This window comes from Pollicipes pollicipes, unplaced genomic scaffold, assembly GCF_011947565.3.
Source record: "Pollicipes pollicipes isolate AB1234 unplaced genomic scaffold, Ppol_2.1 Scaffold_4740;HRSCAF=5597_pilon_pilon_pilon, whole genome shotgun sequence".
NCBI classification, from domain to species: Eukaryota; Metazoa; Arthropoda; class Thecostraca; order Pollicipedomorpha; family Pollicipedidae; genus Pollicipes; species Pollicipes pollicipes.
Genome location: NW_023596545.1, coordinates 768,064 through 786,676, shown reverse-complemented (window position 1 = coordinate 786,676; position 18,613 = coordinate 768,064). Strand labels below are relative to the sequence as shown.

At 56.8% G+C, this 18,613-nt stretch overlaps 2 protein-coding genes across 2 annotated transcripts; both read left to right on the top strand.

The window, feature by feature from the left end:
• The first annotated feature begins 312 nt into the window (after positions 1-312).
• Positions 313-10,866, top strand: LOC119098583 (cytoplasmic dynein 1 intermediate chain-like). Its single transcript, XM_037221549.1, is given in 15 exon segments — positions 313-395; positions 2,411-2,517; positions 3,085-3,181; positions 4,055-4,154; positions 4,554-4,669; positions 5,092-5,112; positions 5,454-5,633; positions 6,883-7,039; positions 7,583-7,705; positions 8,033-8,282; positions 8,727-8,840; positions 9,429-9,546; positions 9,882-10,042; positions 10,459-10,635; positions 10,637-10,866. Coding segments are annotated over 14 exon segments (1,929 nt in total). The 5' UTR covers positions 313-395; positions 2,411-2,415; the 3' UTR covers positions 10,850-10,866.
• Positions 10,867-14,399: 3,533 nt separating this feature from the next.
• Positions 14,400-18,476, top strand: LOC119098838 (ubiquinol-cytochrome-c reductase complex assembly factor 1). The gene is made up of 3 exons (XM_037221886.1): positions 14,400-14,422; positions 17,677-17,869; positions 18,252-18,476. The coding sequence occupies exons 1-3, from the start codon at positions 14,400-14,402 to the stop codon at positions 18,474-18,476; spliced, it is 441 nt and encodes a 146-aa protein (XP_037077781.1).
• Positions 18,477-18,613: the final 137 nt, after the last annotated feature.

The following is an 18,613-nucleotide window of genomic DNA, read 5'->3' as shown; positions in this document are numbered from 1 at the left end:
TCTTCAGAGCTGGCAAATAACCGACGATTAATAATAAATGTTTTTATGAGACAGCGGAGCCGGCACACTTAGCATGTTTTCGGGTGTTCCTACGCGGCGCATATTTGTGTTTTGCCGGGGATCCTGAATATTAGGATATCGATATATATATATATATATATATATATATATATATATATATGACGTCATCAATCAGTTGGTGATAACACAATTTCGGCAATGACAGCTGCATCGTAGCACCCAGCGCGCCACATTCGCTGGCATTCGGCGTTTGGGTTCCGGCTCCTTGCTCCTTGCTGCTGGCTCCCGTGCTGTCAGGTGGACGCCCGAAATAAGTGGGGTGTATGCATTTACTATTGCAGGATTCTAATCGACCTAATAGTGACAGCAAGCAGGTGAGGTCAAGTGCATTTATATAAAGAATTCGTTGCTGTCCTCAGACTTTCTAAATTAGTTCTGTGTTTGAGGTGTCCGGTCATTTGTCCGGTGCTCATATCATTTGGGTTACGTGATTATGGAGGTGGAGCGCGTATTTCCATGCCCAGTATTGCATTGGTATTTGGAAGGGTGAAGTTTGCGATCACAGCAGCCATTATGTGGTATGAATAAGGACTTGGCATTATATTTACTTTGAAGCTGGTAATGTGTTGAAACCTTGTCATTTGTGTTTTAATTACTTATGATATGAGTGCGAAATTGATGTTGAAGTCAGTACCCCCTAGATCACCAACTTAAATAATAGGTACTAATTATATTTTCCCAATCTGTACACTGTCTTGCTCATCGTATGATGCCCTATTTTCCAAAATATGGCAGTGATAAAGTGTAATATTAATTTATACCATGCATCCACTAACCTGGCACCCTGAAGCTGAAATTATAATAACATATGATGTCAGTTACCTAGTAAGGCAAACAACCTAACCCAACCTAACCTACCTGAACCTAACCCAACCCAACCCAACCCAACCCAACCCAACCCAACCCAACCCAACCCAACCCAACCCAACCTAACCTAACCCAACCCTTTTCTTAGGATTAAATCTTATGAAGGCTCCACCCTTTGCTCATCTGGCATATTGACAAATAAAGTATTAGAACTATATTTTGATGCTTTATTATGCTGTGAAGAATACTGACTTAAGATTATGTTGGTTGTATACAGGATATATGATTATACAGTTCATCAGTGATAAAATATTGCAGTTTTTGTTATGATTGATGTTACATAGTGTAAAGACTTCATGTCATGTGGATGAATTTATTCTGAAATGAGTGGGAATTTCCATAATTTATTGTAGAATTGGGGTAAATTACAATACAAATCTTTTGAACCTCCTTTGTCAGACTAGTCATGTCTTATAAACTACATTTTTGTTTTGGCTTCAGAGTCAGCATGCAACAACATGCTGATCACTTTTTCTGGCAAGGCCACAAGGGATGGGGGCATTATCCCAACAGGCATTGTCTGGTTGGACTGATTTCCAAACAGTCATTGTGGCCACTTGTGGGGAATATTGTACCCTGGCATTTTGCATGTATTACATTGTACTTATACTATTTGATATTCATAGTCCAAATAAAATTAGATTTCATGGTTGCTTGCTTGCAACTTTCATAATTGGGGCCTTGAGGTACCAAATTGTCAGTGAGTGGAGGGATAGCAGGGGTGTGATGATAGTCCATTAAAATACAACAGCATTTATGCATTGGCAACTTGATAACTCCATTTGGTTAGCATATTCCATTTGAGACTATGCATGGTATGTTATAGACCAGGCTCATTGTACAGGCAGAAAGCAGCATTCTCATGGAGAACAACAAGGTGCTTTCTAGGTTATTAGTTCAGAAAATATAAATTTGTGGTGCAGTAACCACTTGGATATGCCAGTTTCCCAACACTTAAAGTACAAGCCATGCATTTTCATTATCATGCTTTTTTACAAGCTGCTATTTTGTGCACTTGCTTGTTTTATGTTTTCCAATTGCAGCTCCTTTGATAGTGTCAGGTTTGTATGCTATGATTGATCAATTACATGTGTGATAGCAGCCTTGAAAAGATTGTGACTATCCCCTTATATTTTGTTCCATTGATGTAAATTATCAATATCTTGGGAAGCCAAACATAATGTGTGGTGGCGAGGACAGCTAGTCATGGAAGAAAACATTGCAGATAGCTGTTGCGATACAGCAGGTATGTGTTAATTCCACCATGAATGGTAGGGACCATGGAGCCTACATAAGTACCTACCTGTCAATCAGTCCTCCACCAAGGTTATGACTCAGTACATTGCCTGCAACAAAATATTATGTGATAACATGGATCAACATGCATTTTCTTTCACAAATGTTTTGATAGATCTGGTCCTCAACTGAATTCTCATTGGTTTGTTATTCCACTGATTTGCAGCCAACATGAGCATGGTGGGGCGCAAGGTGGAGCTGGAGAGGAAGAAGGCGCGCCTCTTGGCTCTCCGTGAAGAAAAGGAGAGGCGCAGGCAGGAGAGGGAGCAGGCGGTATGTGATTAGCCTTTGGCATCAGCTTCGTTTTTTGCAAGCTCATCATATAAATGTACTGCCTGCAGTTTTTATACTGAATGAACCATAAGCTGTGATATCACAAGTATGATGCAAAAGAAACAGGCCAACTTCTGGTACGGTCATTTTGGATGACCTATTGTTTACTTGTGATTTTTAAACACAAGTCCAAAAGTTTTGGGGTCATTCCACTGCCAGAAATTTTATAGTTTACAGTGCTTGCCCATGTGCAACACACACACAAGTCCAACAGATTTGCTGGATTTCCTCCACCATGCAGTGGTGGCTGGTATGGTACATGATCTGTTTTCCTGCAGGAGTTCTGAGATTTCTTGATGACAATTTACTTAATTTCTTGTGCAGTGCCATCAGCCACGGTCATTTTTGCACAGTTTGTGTTTAAAGAGGCACATTCAGCATGGCTCTAGTTGAGTATCTGTATGGTTCACAACATGCTACAGTTCATGCTGTACCATTGCTGTTGGTGGCTGCTGGTGGCGAAGCTGTGGCGGCAGTCTGTCACGCGGCGCGGTGCTCTACCCCCAGCTGGCCAGCAGGGTGCGCCTCACTGGACCGGCCAGCGACGCCGACCTGGCCTCCATCGACAACGTGCTGATCGCCGAGGGTGTCGAGCCCATCTCAGGTGAGTGGCGGCGCTCGGGCAGCGCCAGCTCACCTGGCCGCCGGCGCCCAGCTCTTCACAGTCTTACGGGCAAGCTCTGCCCATTCAGGCGGCTACCTGTGGCGTCACAGATACGCTCCAGTATAGGGCGCCTTTTGTCCAAAATGTGGGCGACAAGTACAAGAAGCTGATTCAGGCTATGGAGGTATAGCTCGCAGGCATTACAGACAGGATGAATTGGATGGATGGAACAGGTTTGGATGGAATGGAACAGGCAACTAGCATTGGATGGAACAGGTTTTGGGAGGTTCTGTGGCTAAAAACATCATTGTCGATCGCACTATCCGCATGCGATCGAGAGGTGCCCAATCGTCCGACATGGAAGGCCCTCAGCAGCGCCTTGACCGTTGCTAGGCGCTGCTAAATACACAGCGACAACTTGTAAAAAAACGCTCTTACTCGACCTCTCGGCCAAGTCAGGCGTGGGATTCGGCCGTGACGTCGTAGACAGGTCAGGGATGCCAAATGAGGTTGCTTCAAGGAGAGAGCAGACCTCCAGTCGCCGGTGAAGAGCGGGTCCCTGGCTGTGACGGGCGCTGATCTCAGTGCACCGACCACTAACGCAGCGGCGCAGCCGTGATTGGCGGGTAAGCCACGGTCTGTGGGCGAAAACATCCGATCCCAAATGGTGTTTTTCGTGGATCAAATTGTAAAACATGCGCGTTACGACGAGCATTGGTGGGATGAAAGTGTATCGTACACATTGAAATACACGCTCCTTCAGATTTTGCGTGGTGATATGCATGGTTCTGAGAACGGCGCCACCCGCTTTCAAGGATGGAAAACCGTGGCTGTGAGCCTTTGAGATCTGACGTGGCGCGTGCTCTGCCGCAGGCATCAGTGACAGTCCGGCGAGCTCCCTCCAAGCATCCGAAGCCGGTTCAGTGCCCAGCTCCTGCCAGCCGCAGCCAGGCACCACCCCGGCCACCATCAAGTACGTCTGTCTGTCCGTGGCAGCAGGCTGGCGCGGACCCCGCGTGCGGGCTCGATGGTTCGAGAGAGATCATACAGTGGAGATAAGACTAGCCATCTAACCGTAGAAAGGCGCCGCTGGGGTCTGCGTGTCATCGTGCGGGAGCCGCCTGTGCGAACTGCTGGGCCGGACTGAGCCCAGAGCACGCGCGCACTGCTGCCGGTCCGTGCCGCATGTCCGGCGTCAGTCCCGAGCCCAGAGCACGCGCGCACTGCTGCCGGTCCGGGCCACATGTCCGGTGTCAGTCGAGACCGGCCGGATCGCCGCTGTGACGTCACGCGATGCCGCGTGTGAGGGTGCCACCGGTCGGCTGACCGCGTTTCCCCCCCCCCCCCCCCCTTCCGTCCGCTGCCGCCGCAGGAAGAAGCCGCCCGACCTGTCTGTGGTGCAGGTGCACTCCACCAGCATCCCGCCGCGCGAGAGCGTCACGTACGCCAAGCAGACGCAGACGGCAGCCAGCGGGCCGGAGCAGCACGGTCAGTCGGAGGGCGGAGAGCGCTCCGCCGCCGCCCCGCCTGAGCCTACTGATCCCTCTTTCCGACGGAGGTGCCGCAGCTGCTCAGAAACGACCAGGCTTGAGGAGCCGACGCAGGCCAGCGTCTGCCAAACGAGCTGACACCATTCAGTGTCCAAAAAGCTGGATGCGTGCTGGGAACATTAGGGATTCCGGCACCTTGTGTCTCTAGGACTGAAATTGCAAAGGCTTATGCTGTATGCCACATCTTACTTTTCCGGCAAACTGTTTCCATTTGAACACATCATTTGTTGTTGAACACATCAGTACATTTGTTGAATTGAAATGCTAAATGAAGCACTGTGCCTATTGCTCGCCATATTTTTTTCATCAAACGTCCATCTCCCTGTTTGGCAGTTCTAACCACCCGCCATCTCATTTCAGCTCGCGGCATTGACTACTATGGTAAGTACATTTTCCCCACCCCAGGTCCTGTTGTGCGATAACGTGCACAATAGATGTAGGGCGCTGGGTGAACTAGCACTAACATTCAGCTCTGATAGAATAGTCTGCTGGAGTCTCTCGTTTTTTTTGTGTGCAAATGATGTACTTGCCATGCGCTGCGTGGTGCGTCGCCCTATGTCCCTGTGCTACATGAGGACATGACGTGCAGGAGATGTCTTCATGACTGCTGTTCGTTACCCCACACTTCGTGCAATGTCATTCGATCCAATGTTGAAAATGTCCAGTGACCGGCTGTTCGCCGTTGACACCGTGTTGACGCGGCACTGTAATTGGTCGTCCAGTGCTGACGTACGACGAGCCGCACGGCGAGGAAGAGGAAGCGAGCCTGACGGGCCTGGAGGGGCGCCGGCTGCCGCCAGGCATCCTGCACCACGGCATGCCGACTGTGACGGACGTGAAGCCGGCCAGCGTGCAGCCGGCGCCGGCCGACCGGACGCCGCCGCCGCCCGCCCGACCCGAACGTGAGTCGGCTGACGGCGGCCCCGCCGGCCGGGCCGGGCGGCCCTCCCGCCGCCCCCCCCCCCCCCCGCCCGACCCGAGCGTGAGTCGGCTGACGGTAGCCCCGCCGGCCGGGCCGGGCGGCCTCCCGTCGGCGCCCGCGTGAAGTACAGGCACGGCCGGGCCGACACTGAGCCCCGGACCCCGGCGTGTCATGTGCGGGCTTTGGGAGTCGCACGGCGGCGGCGGCTGGTACAGCGAACTGGACGCCCAGGCTTCGTCAGCATTGATTTCGGGAAATTTCTATTTGAAGACTGCCCCTTTGAACACGCATTCCGTTTGGTGAAACGCGACCTCGTCTTCTGAGACCGGCGTTTGCCGTTAGCTCTGGCTGACACCTGCAGCTGGCGTCCAGGCCGGGATCAGATGCCGTTAGCTCTGGCTGATACCTGCAGCTGGCGCTCAGGCCGAGATCAGATGCCGGTAGCTCTGGCTGACACCTGCAGCTGGCGCTCAGGCCAGGATCAGATGTCGTTAGCTCTGGCTGACACCTGCAGCTGGCGCCCAGGCCGGGATCAGATGCCGTTAGCTCTGGCTGACACCTGCAGCTGGCGCCCAGGCCGGGATCAGATGCCGTTAGCTCTGGCTGACACCTGCAGCTGGCGCTCAGGCCGGAATCAGATGCCGTTAGCTCTGGTTGATACCTGCAGCTGGCGCTCAGGCGGGATCAGATGTCGTTAGCCCTGGCTGACATCTACAGCTGGCGCTCAGGCCGGTATCAGATGTCGTTAGCTCTGGCTGACACCTGCAGCTGGCGCTCAGGCCGGGATCAGATATCGTTAGCTCTGGCTGACACCTGCAGCTGGCGCTCAGGCCGGGATTAGGTGTCGTTAGCTCTGGCTGACACCTGCAGCTGGCGCTCAGGCCGGGATCAGATGTCATTAGCTCTGGCTGACGCCCGCAGCTGGCGCTCAGGCCGGGATCAGAGCTGAAAGACACCGGTGATGGCTCGCGTTACTATCATTGGAGCGCGTCACTATCGCTCCCTGAGCGCGCAGGCAAAAACACGTGCAGTTGTAAGGCATGCACCTTCTTTTAGGGCCGACCATGGGCCGTCCTTAGTTACCAGCGATGGGTATTTGATGCGATGGGTAGGTTATTAGCTTGCATTGTTTGTAACCAAACCGTTAGTTGGGGCTTCATATGATCGGTCACAACCGTAGCAGAGCGTTTGCTTCGCGAGCCCCTGAACAACCCTCCGTTTTCGGGCAGCACGTGAGCTGAGCGAGGAGCAGAAGCAGCTGATGATGATGTCGACGGAGTTCGCCGAGTTCTTCAGCCGACAGTCGCGGGTGATGGAGCGAGTGCTGCACGAAGAAGCCGACGTGTTCACCGACTACAGCCGGGACTTCGACGACGACGGCCTGCTGTGAGAGCCGGACCCGGGGCACGGCCACTGCAGCGAGGACGGGGGACGGGGCTGGAGCTGAGGGCTCGACCATGGCAGCTGGGGCGGGGGGCCGGACCCGGGGGCACGGGCACTGCAGCGAGGACGGGGGACGGGGCTGGAGCTGAGGGCTCGACCATGGCAGCTGGGGCGGGGGGCCGGACCCGGGGGCACGGCCACGGCAGCTGGGTTCCACGTGCCGATTACGCAATCACTAAGTCAGTGTGTATTTTGGGGACAGTTCAGTTCGTCTTCGAGACGAGTATAAGTGTTACGACTATGGGTAGACGCTGAAGCCCCCTCAGTGGCTGATCTGGCATTAGTCTGTCGTCGACGCCCTGGCGGGTCGCTGCCCCACCTCCGGCCGGGAGGCTCCGGTGCCGGTGCCGGTGCCGGTGCCGGTGCCGGTGCCGGTGCCGGAGCTGGTGCCGGTGCCGGTGCCGGAGCCGGTGCCGGTGCCGGAGCCGGTGCCGGAGCCGGAGCCGGCCCAGCACTGACGCCCGGCTGCCGGCCCTTCCTCTGCAGGGACGAGAAGTCTGGCCAGCGTCTGGCGGCGAGCCGGGTGTTCTCGGACGAGCGCTGGTCCCACAACCGGACCGTCACCTCACTCGACTGGTCTCCGCAGTTCCCCGAGCTGCTGGCCGCCAGGTGGGCAGCGCCGGCGGCGCCGGCTGGGAGCGGGACGAGTCCCGTCTGCTGGCTGTGTACTGCAGAACACGCCAGATCAGGGCATACAGCTCAAGGACTGACTGGCGATTCTGTCACACCCGGTACATGACCAGTAAAACAGCCGCTGTCAGTAGGCATAGTCCTGTTTGGTCTTGAGTTCCTTCCAGCGTTCGGAATATGACGGCGCTGTACCTTGAACTGCACACCGCCGACCCCCGCTCGTGCACTGCACTTCGCTGGACTCTCGCACGTGAGCATATGCGGCGCGCGCCAGCCACGGCCCAACGCCTCCGTGCCCCGCCGCAGCTACAACAATAACGAGGCGGCGCCGCACGACCCGGACGGCGTGTGCCTGGTGTGGAACACCAAGTTCAAGAAGACGACGCCCGAGTACGTGTTCCACTGCCAGTCGGCGCTGACCAGCGTCACGTTCGCCCGATTCCACCCGAACCTGCTGCTGGGCGGCACGTACTCGGGCCAGATCGTGCTCTGGGACAACCGCGTGCAGCGACGCACGCCCGTGCAGCGCTCGCCGCTCTCCACGGCTGGGCACACGGTACGCTCGAGGAGCGACGCTGGCGCGGCCGGCACGCAGCTGTGGCCGCAGGTGGCGGCGTTAGAGGTGGACGGAAGGCACGGAACAGGCGATGTATAGCAAGGCGGAAATAGAGACAGAGACGATGCGAATATGTAGTGGCGGGGACGTTTGGCAGGGCTGGGAGTGTGACAGTCGCAGCCGCGGTGAGCGTCTTTTGCTGGGTCGTGGAATTTCCGGGGAGCGAGGCGAGGCCGCGCGTTCGGCGGAACCGCCGTCTGGGTGGGGACCGTGGCAGACGTTTGGGGCCAGGATTTCAGTGATCTAAGCTTAAGCCCAGTGGCGCGCTCACTTGTGACGAGCACAGCGGCCTGACCTCAGCCCCTCCCGCCAATTCGTCATGGCGGCGACCGTACTGTTGTGTCGAGGCCGGCCTGACGTCTCCGTGTTGTCCCTGGGCCGCAGCACCCCGTCTACTGCATGCGCGTGGTGGGCACGCAGAACGCGCACAACCTCATCTCGATCTCGACGGACGGCAAGCTGTGCAGCTGGAGCCTGGACATGCTGTCGCAGCCGCAGGTCAGGCGGCGCCGGCTCCGGTCGGTCGCCGTGTTGGCGGGTCTTGCCGATGGCTCGTGCCTCTGTGCCGAGCGACGCTGTCACGTACCCCGTGATGCGAGAGTGAGGCTCTTCCTCATATCCGTGAAGGTCATCAACATCTCATGGCCTGACGTCATGCGTTCGAATGTGGAATGCGTCTGGATGAACCAATTTGTTCATCCCTTGCCACGCTTTCAAGTGTACCGATATCCAAGATTTTCCAAGTTTTGCCGATTGCTAATGCTCCGTGCTTGAGGTCATTTTACATTGCAGAACCTATTATCACTCATTCGCTTCCATGCATGGATCCTCGATATTTATCAGCATGACATAGATATGCATCGCTATATATATATATATATATATATATATATATATATATATATATATATATATATATATATATAAATGCATATATGTTTGTATTTATGTAGGTATATATATATATATATATATACATGTATTTTCTTACATACATACATACACACATAGATGTACGTATGTACGTATGTATATTGATGGTTGGCGTACGGCGGCGCGCGCTTGACACTGACGTTCGGCGGTCAGGAGAAGCTGGAACTGCAGTTCAAACAGGGCCGGCCCGTGCCCGTCACCGGCCTCACCTTCCCGCAAGGCGAGGTCAACAACTTCGTCATGGGCAGCGAGGACGGCAATCTCTACACGGGTGGGTCCGTCCCGACAGCCGCCCCGCCCCCGTTCCGAGCCGCCGGTGCCGTACACCGGTGGGTCCACCCCGACAGCCGCTCCGCCCCCGTTCCAAGCCGCCGGTGCCGTACACCGGTGGGTCCGCCCCGACAGCCGCTCCGCCCCCGTTCCGAGCCGCCGGCGCCGCGCTTGTAGTCTACACATATCGTATTGTTTCAGCGATGATACGTGTCTTCCCGGAGCGAGCGTACCGCGCCTTGTGTCCGTGAGGTCTGTGACGGGAGAGGGGCAGGGTACGGACGCGGCCCGTGTCGGGACGTCCCGTCTGACCCCGCCGTGGCCGCCGGCGGGCAGGGTGTCGTCACGGCAGCCGGGCCGGCGTGCAGGACGTGTACCAGGGCCACTTCGGCCCGGTGACGGGCGTCAGCGCGCACGCGGCGCCCGGCCCGCTCGACTTCGCCCATCTCTTCGTCAGTTCTTCCATCGACTGGTCCATCAAGCTGTGGAGCGCCAAGGTACGACGCTGAGCGCCGCTCGTCCTGCGGAGAGCACAGAGGCGTCGTGACAGACACGTTCCGGATATGTTCGGTCATGTCATCGAACAATATGTCATCGAACAATAATTTTGCAGTTTCCTGTAAAGTGTCTTCCCCTCGTTCAATCCATGGCATGTCTACGTTTGAATGTTGTGTATCTGCTTAGCATAGGACTGTCCATGTTTGTTTGCTTGACCAAGATCGCTGCATTTCTCATGGCAGCCCGTGCTAATCCATGGCACCGCCCGTCTGGTCTGTCTGCCTCTTTCCCGTGCTCCCACCCTCGGTGCCGGCTAGCCCCCTGGGGCCGCTGAGAGGCGTCTCCGACTCCTCGCCGTCCTCCTATCCGGGGGTTCGGCCTCCCCGCGGCCGCTGACGGCTCGCCCTGCCGCCAGGAGCCGCGACCACTCTACTCGTTCGAGGACAACAGCGACTACGTGTACGACGTGGCCTGGTCGCCGTTGCACCCGGCGCTGTTCGCCGCCGCCGACGGCGCCGGCCGGCTCGACATCTGGCACCTGAACACGGACACCGAGGTGCCGGCCGCCAGTGCGCTGGTGGACGGCGGCGCGGGCCGCACTCAACCGTGTCTCATGGACGCCGTCGGGCCTGCAGCTGGTGGCCGGCGACGAGCGCGGCCGCGTCTGGCTGTACGACGTGGGCGAGCAGCTGGCGCAACCGCGCCCCGACGATTGGAGTCGCCTGGCGCACACGCTGCACGAGATGCGCTCTAACGCCGCCGACCTGGACGGCGACCTGGCGCGGCTGGGCACGCCCACTCACTAGCACGCCGCTCCGGTCAGACGTGCGCCGACTGGCCGGTCGCCGCCGCCGCCGCCGCCGCCGCCGCTGTCCCGCGGCCGTGGGTCGCGCTGGTGCGGCGACGGGCGGGGCCGGACTGCACCACGCTGCCTTGGGTGTACGGCTGGGGCGCGGCTGGTTGGCGTGCCGGGCCTCCAGGCCGACTTCCAGTCCCATTTCGACCCCGACTCGGCCGCTCACGCTGCCGTGGGCTTAGGCCAGCGCTCCTCAGGCCAGTGACTGCGGCCAGGCTGCTGGCCGGCGGCCGGCTGACCCGGTGGTCGTGGTGCAGCCGGCAGCCAGCTCTCCTGTCGCGGCTGGCGGGCGGCGTGTCCGCCGTGTGGTGTGCGGTGCTGGTGGCGCCTCCGCGGCCTCGCGCAGGCGCGAGCAGACCGCAGCAGGCTGTGCGACCGAACCATTCCTGCCGACGGCTGGCGGCCGGCCGCCCTTCCCCCCCCCCCCCCCCGTCACCTCGTCTGAAAGGCGCTCCATTTCACTGGCTAGTGCGTTACGACCGGTGCCTTACTGCGCCTCTGCGACGCGAGTCGCCGCCGCCGCCGGGGTGTGTTTGGCGATGGTGGGTGCTACGTGACGGACCACTGGACCCGTCCGAGGCGCTGCCGTCCCGCTCCAGCGGCTGCCGGCCGCGCGCGCCGCACGTTCTACTGCCGGGGTATTGTGCACAGCACGACGGCGCGAGATCGTTTGGGAACGTATTTTCACCGAGGATTAGGAATAGTGGATGGTCTACCGAGCATGGCTTGTATTATCGGATGGTGTGCGGGGTGATCCGGGCATACGCGTTTGCTTTGTTGTGTTGAGGGCAGTTGAAATACATGATAGCAATTGTGTTGTGCTCGATACCTGGGAGGAGCCTGCAATTTTCAGTCGTCTGCGATACACGCAATCCAGTGAAGCAAAAGGATGGTGGCCGAAACTTATAGGACACATTTTGTGTCGTTTTCTTGTCTGCCGCCTACCGGGTATGCCTGCTATTGGTGCGCTATTTCACCTGGCGGCAGTTAGCCAGACGAACACTTCGGTCTACAAGTTGTTCGTGTATGCTGTTCGATATTAGGGAGCCCGGAATTGGCCATGACGCCAGGCCGTGCCCCAGCGTGTACCCACAGGCTTGGTGTGATCGCGTTCAGGGCCAAACGAACTGATTGACAACCGCGGCCGTGGGGACCCATGATGTGCGTTGGAGACTCGGATGAAGTAAACCAGTGCATGTGCCCTTACGAAGTTACTCAATCTCCTCATATTACCACGGCCGCATTCCGTACGGTCTTGCAGGGCAGGACAGAACAGGACGGATAGACTAAAGGAAATTGTGCCAGATCATTCAGATACGTGTGAACTAGAAGGCGGGTCCAGGACGGGACGGATGGACAAAATGGGATGGCGGCAGGGCAGTCAAACATGCGTGTGATCCAAAGGGCAGGCCCAGGACAGGACGGATAAACGAAGTGAGATAGCGTCAGAACAGTCAAACAGATGCGTGTGAACTGGAGGCAGGCCCGCACACAGGCTGGTGCGCTGGGGGATCACTAGCCATACTCTTGGGTCTGGGGCGTAACACCACTCTCGTCCCTTACGAGCCCTTCATTTTTTTCCTCTGTGGAGCCTTGGGTTACCGGCCTGCGTGGTTTAGTATCTATGTGTGCCAGACTCCGCCAGTTTTAGCACGAATTAGTACTAACCACGGTTCCCCTCTTAGCGGCCTTGCCTCTTAGAACGGATCCGCACCGACTAGGCTGGAGTACGTGTTGTCCGTCCCTTCCTGGAATGACGGCCCTTGCTGGTCATGTTTTCCGTTTTGCCTAGCCTATGAAAGCAAAATTGGTTGCGTGCGGTTTTCCTGTGCTTCTCCTCTGTAAAGTGGCCCCTGACATAGTTAGGACGAGCTGGTTTTTGCGCGGATCATTTACGAAGCCCGGCTTTTCTTTACGGATGAATAACGTAAGCTAAAGCCACTAAAATAAGCGAGCCGCGAGCATGGACATTATGCAATGTGTGTGAGGAAGAGGCGAGTGTCGTATGGCTATTCAAATTGAATTGCATCAAGAGCAACAGGATTAGTGCATAGAGAGGGCATTCGGCTTATGCAAGTGTTGATTGGAAGGTAATCTGTGCTGCGAGGCTGCACATGTGTTCGGTTAGCAGCATTTCCACCATTATTGTAAAATTTGTTTTTGTGTCATTGTGCTAATTGATTGGCCTAGTTCTAAACCGTGTCGGGTTTTGATCGCATCTCTTGGGGCATTTTGTGCACTATGTTGCACCTGCTCACTATCCTGTAATGCATGAACCTCCCCAAGCATCAGCTGTACTAAAGATATTCCCAAGCTGTGGCTGCTACAGCTGCAGTGTCATGATTGTTCCTGCATTTCATTCAGTTGTTGATTAAGGAGCTGAGAAGAAAGGGGATTGAATTGTTGCATTGTGTCATTTCTAATTGTGATGTTTTCTTTCACTTCGAGTTTTTTGTGTGGGTAGTTCACGTTGTTAGTGCAAGGAAGTTCCAAAGTAGGTATGTTCCAAGCATGGGGTTGATATGTCTGTCATGTCCTGCATGCTGGTAATTAGTTTATGTTATATAATCTCTAGTAATTAATTTGCTGCCAAGCTGTGGCTATGCTCTTTGAAAGGTGTTCACAACTTTTTTATCTTGCCTGTAAATAATGATCAAATGATTTGGCCATTTAACATTTACTCATGTGGCTCTACTTCACCAACAATCTATAAGGCATTGGTTTCTGTCTATTTGCCACTTCTGTGAGCTTTAATCTAAGCATGACCTACTTTGGTAAGTTATATTAAGATCTCACATCATGTGTTTTGTAAATGTGGTATTGACACTGTACTATTGCTCTCTGGCATGTCATCCTCATCCTCAAAAATGTTCCCCTAGTATTTTACCCTCTCACATTTATGTTGGCTCATGTCACTGCATTGAATGTTGTGATGCTCCCTAGAGCATTGCTGGATACCCATATGCAGATATTTGTGCCCTCTGTGGATCTCCAATGCACCAGAGATAGCATAAAATTATCCAAGATGTGTACCATACATTTTTGGGTGATTCATGTTGACCATATGATTATTTTGGACTAACTGTATTGCACTGCATCACGGCACCACACATCTTCTCTGCCTGCCACAGACGCTACCATGCGCCTGCTCTTGGCCCCGCTGCGGCTGGCTCGGCTGGCACCGCCACGGCCCTGCCCCAGCACCTCGTCAGCCGTCTGCGGATCCCACCTCTTTGAGACATCACAGTGCTGTCCAGCTGCTTTACCGCTGTCATGTCCGGCTGCGCTGTCGGCGGCCCGGTGCGGCGCGGCTCCACACAGGGCCGCAGCCGACGGCCCCCCTGCGCGACCTGCTGGCGCCGGGCGGCGCCGTGCGCAGCGTGCTGCACTCTCTGGGCGTGCTGAATGTGTCGCGCGCCCGGCTGCGCTTCGCCGGCTACCGGCTGTACGAGTCGGCGGCCGACCACCCCAACTACCAGGAGTTCTTCCAGCTCTGCCAGATGCCCGACACGTTCTTCTCGTGGTGAGTCGGCTGGTGACAGCCGGACTCTCGTGGTGAGTCGGCTGGTGACGGCCGGACTCTCGTGGTGAGTCGGCTGGCGGCGGCTGGACTCTTGTGGTGAGTCGGATGGCGGCGGCCGTTTCTCGTGGTGAGTCGGCTGGCGGCGGCTGGACTCTCGCGGCGGGTCAGTTGGCGGCGGCTGGACTCTCGTAGTGAGTCGGGTGATGGGGTCTGGACTCTCTTGGTAAGTCGGCTAGCGGCGGCTGGACTCCCTTAGTGAGTCGGGTGGCGGCGGCCAGACTCTCGTGGTGAGTCGGTTGGCGGCGGCCGTACTCTCGTGGTGAGTCTGGTGACGGCGGCTGGACTCTCCTGGTGAGTCGGGTAGCGGCTGAACTCTCATGGTAAGTCGGGCAGCAGCGGCTGGACTCCCGTGGTGAGTCGGGTAGCGGCGGCTGGACTGTCTTTGTGAGTCGGGTGGCGGCGGCCGGACTTTCGTGGTGAGTCGGCTGGCGGCGGCCGGACTCTTGTGGTGAGTCGGCTGGCGGTGGCCACGCTCAGTGGTGGTGGCGCCCAGCGAGGTGGGAGATCTGTGTATCCGCAGTAGATCTGTGTATACCGCAGTAGATCTCGTATCGACGTTTAGAAGCTCGGTCACAGCTGATATTACTCCTACAGGCATTACAGTTACAGTTACATACATTCTTTTTAAGGCGCATCCACGTGGTGGTTGTTCTGCGCCTAGTCGTATGAGGAAAAATAACCCACACACAGTACAGAGGTACACACATACGCATAAATACACAGTTTCAGTCAAGGAATCAGTGATTTAAAGCAGTCAAGAACGCCTGACGCGAGCGGGCGTGGGCGGTCACCGCGGGCAGCCGGTTCCACGTGGCGGCGGCGCGGTCCGGAAAATGTCGCTGGGTGGTCATCAGTCGGAAGCATGGCAAATGTAGCGAGCAGACACCGCCCGAAGCAGCCCGAGTTTGGCATTGGGAATACTCGGCGCGCGTTACGATTAGAGCTCGCAATGCACTGGGAGATCCGGGGACGTGCAGTGCCCTGTAAACATTCAGGAAGTCCCGGTGGTGCACGAGTGCCGTGACGCTACGCCAGCCGAGCGCGTCCAGAACGGATGAAACGTGAGCGCTGCGGCGGACACCACTCACCAGCCTGGCTGTGAAGTGCATCACCCTTTGCACCCTGTCTAGGCGACGCTCGGCCGCTCCACCCCAGATGAACAGGTAGTAGAGGATGAGGGGAAATATGTGGATTTGGGTAAGGAGCTTCACAACCTCAGGCGTGAAGTGGTGACGGATTTTGAGCAGGCATACGAGGATTGCATTACAGCGCCGAACGAGAGAGGAGATGTGGGTTCCCAGGTGAGGTGGCCGTTGAGGAGTGCACCCAGTACCTTCACTGAAGATGATGGATGAATGTTTGTGTCGGAGATGGTAATGTGGAAGTTACCGGTGTTTGTGATAGAGGGTTTGGGGCCGATCAGCATGAAGTCTGTCGTTTTGGTATTTTTAAGGCTATTTGACAAACCAGTTTTGAAGGCACCGAATGGACTCATCAGCACGGGCTTTCAGGTTGGACAGGCCGACGACATCGGGGCAGCGGATTCCAGGAGTTGTGTGTCACCATCGTAGGATAGTAGGCGGCCGTGGGGTAGGAAGCTGCAAAGGTTGTCGATGAAGATGAGGGACAGGATTGGGCCGGCAAGGGATCGCTGGGCCACCCCGTGGGATAGAGATGAGGCAGCCGAGCCGCCACTGACCACCTGCTTCCGACCGCTCAGGTAATCCCGAAACCGTTCCGAGGACACCCCGCACCAGTCCAGATTGCTGAGGCGGACGTCGTGATCAACGCCGTCAAAGGCTTTGCTAAGGTCGATGGTCGTTATCGACGCGACATGGCTGTTGACGACAGCCCTTGCCAGCCGCCCGACAGCGTCGATCACGGCGTCCCCTGTCGAGTGACGCAGACGGTAAGCATATTGCGATGGCGTCAGTACATGATTGTCAAGAAAGCTAGAAGTGAGCCGCGAGCGGACGACCTTTTCGGTAATTTTCGACAGTACAGAGGGAAAATAGATGGGCCGAAAGGCGTTCAGGTCTGATCGAGCCCCTTATTTGAACATCTGGGTGAGGTGCGTGATCTTCCAAACAGACGGAAAGGTGCGTGACATGACAGAAAAGTTGATCAGATGTTAAAGATATGCGTCGATTACAGGGAAACACTTTTTCACTGCATAGGGTGGTACACCATCAACACCGACAACCCTCGACGCGTTCATCTTCCTGATGGCTGCAGAAAGCTCCAGTAGAGCGGCTGGATGCGGGGAGAACGCCGAGGCAGACACGGTACGGGCGCGGTCCAGCCGGGACGCACCCGCATTACCACGCACCGCCGCCGCCTCCGCAGCGATGCGGGAGCCAACGGCGGCGAAGTGGGCATTGAGTGCGTCCGCCCGGGTGCCCATATGATCGAGTGTGTCACGCCCTCCCGCTGGATGCAGTCCGAGCTGCTTGAGGCAACTTTCGAAATCTCGCCGCCCAGTCAGAGGGCCGCTGCACATCTGGGAGCGACGCTCACACTTCCACAAACGCGGCCACCGTGCCATTGGCCGCGCCAGCGGCGTAGAGCGGCTCCCAATCTGTGAGCAGCGGACTTAGGTTGAACGCGTCCCAGTCGACGCGTTTCCACGGTCGCACAGTGGTGGTGACGGAACGCCGGCCCTCTCTGGGGACGGGAGCGCGGAGTAGCACCGGTTGGTGGTCCGCCACAGGCTCGGGGAGAACCTCAGCTGAGTCCCGGAGACCGGTCACGTCGGTGACGATCAGGTCTAGCAGTGTTGGTGTGGGGTGAAGGCGGGTGGGCTTGATGACCAGCTGTTCGAAATTTGAGTCTCTCGGGATGGTCTGAAAACCGCGGACACCATAGCTCTCCGGGTTGAGGAGGTTTATGTTGAAGTCTCCCAGTGCAAATGCCGCTTTTTTGTGGCGACGGTGGTCTGTAGTTCGTCCCTAATGCTCTCCAGGCATTGGGACGTTGGTCCTCCCTATGGTCGGTAGATGGCACCGATCACGGTGTGGCGGCCGGGGCCGCTCACCGAGAGCCACACGGATTCCACCACGATATTTCACGAGGCGTATTTCAATCTTCCACGTCCGCGATTTGTATGTGGATGCTCAACGCGGACACCGGGATGCGCATGAGGTGCCACCGTCTGGCCGGCCAGTGACCGGTGCTGGGGCGCCGCCCGGCCCCAGGTACCTGGTGACGGAGCTGCACGTCTGGATGATCTGCGTCCGCCTGGGCGACGACGGCGCCGAGGGCAAGTTCTGCCGCAATCAGCTGATCACGGCCATGTGGGAGGACCTGGAGACGCGCGCCAAGAAGCTGGGCCCCGTGTCGACGACGGTGCGGAGCGAGCAGCTCCAGCAGACCAACCAACACTTCCAGGTGAGCGGCGCGCCCCGTGGCTGTGCCCTGGCTCTTGACCGAGCTGATATGAAGTGTGCAGGCTTGGCTCTTCAAGCGTTCAGTTCCTCTTGCGTCTCTCGTATTCACAGACGCGCTGACAGTGCTACCTCGTTCCCATAGGTACTAGAACGATTATTATAAGTTTCCTGATAGCATCACCAGCTTTAGCATGTGCGTTCAGTATCATTTATCATCCTGTGTTAGCGGAGCCGATGGGGCGCCTACGCACGTCCGCGCCGGGCGCGTGAGGTATGGATGTGGCATACCCCCGCAGTTGTGATGCAACAGCCCGCTGTACGTCACTGACGGCCAGATCGTGTCGGTGGCATGGAGGCCTGAAGCGTACGCGCGCACCCGGCAGGCGGCGTTGCTGGGCTACGACGAGGGCCTGACCGAGGACCGTGTGCTGGCCGGCGCGCTCTGGCGGCGCCTGTTCTCGAGCTCCGGCCGGGACGCCACCGCGCTGGAGCAGACCCTGGCTTACGTGCGGCGTGAGCTGGCCCGGCTCGACCGGCTCAACCGCGACGACCTGCTGCTGCACGGCCGCAACAGCTGGGGCGCGTTCACCGCGCCGCCTGGCGGCTGACGTCACCACTGCCTGCTGGGCGGGCTCCGCTAGATGGTGCGCCAGACGCGTGCAGACACAGATCGGATCACCCCGAATCAGTGCCGCGACGGGACGGCGCCAATCTCAGGGCACCGCCAGTTGGCACGTTGTATTTA

Coding starts and splice junctions, on each gene's coding strand:
- LOC119098838 (XM_037221886.1), top strand. CDS start 14,400: ATGCCCGACACGTTCTTCTCGTG. Junction 14,423..17,676: donor CCCGACACGTTCTTCTCGTG/GTGAGTCGGCTG, acceptor GCCCGGCCCCAG/GTACCTGGTGACGGAGCTGC. Junction 17,870..18,251: donor AGACCAACCAACACTTCCAG/GTGAGCGGCGCG, acceptor CGCACCCGGCAG/GCGGCGTTGCTGGGCTACGA.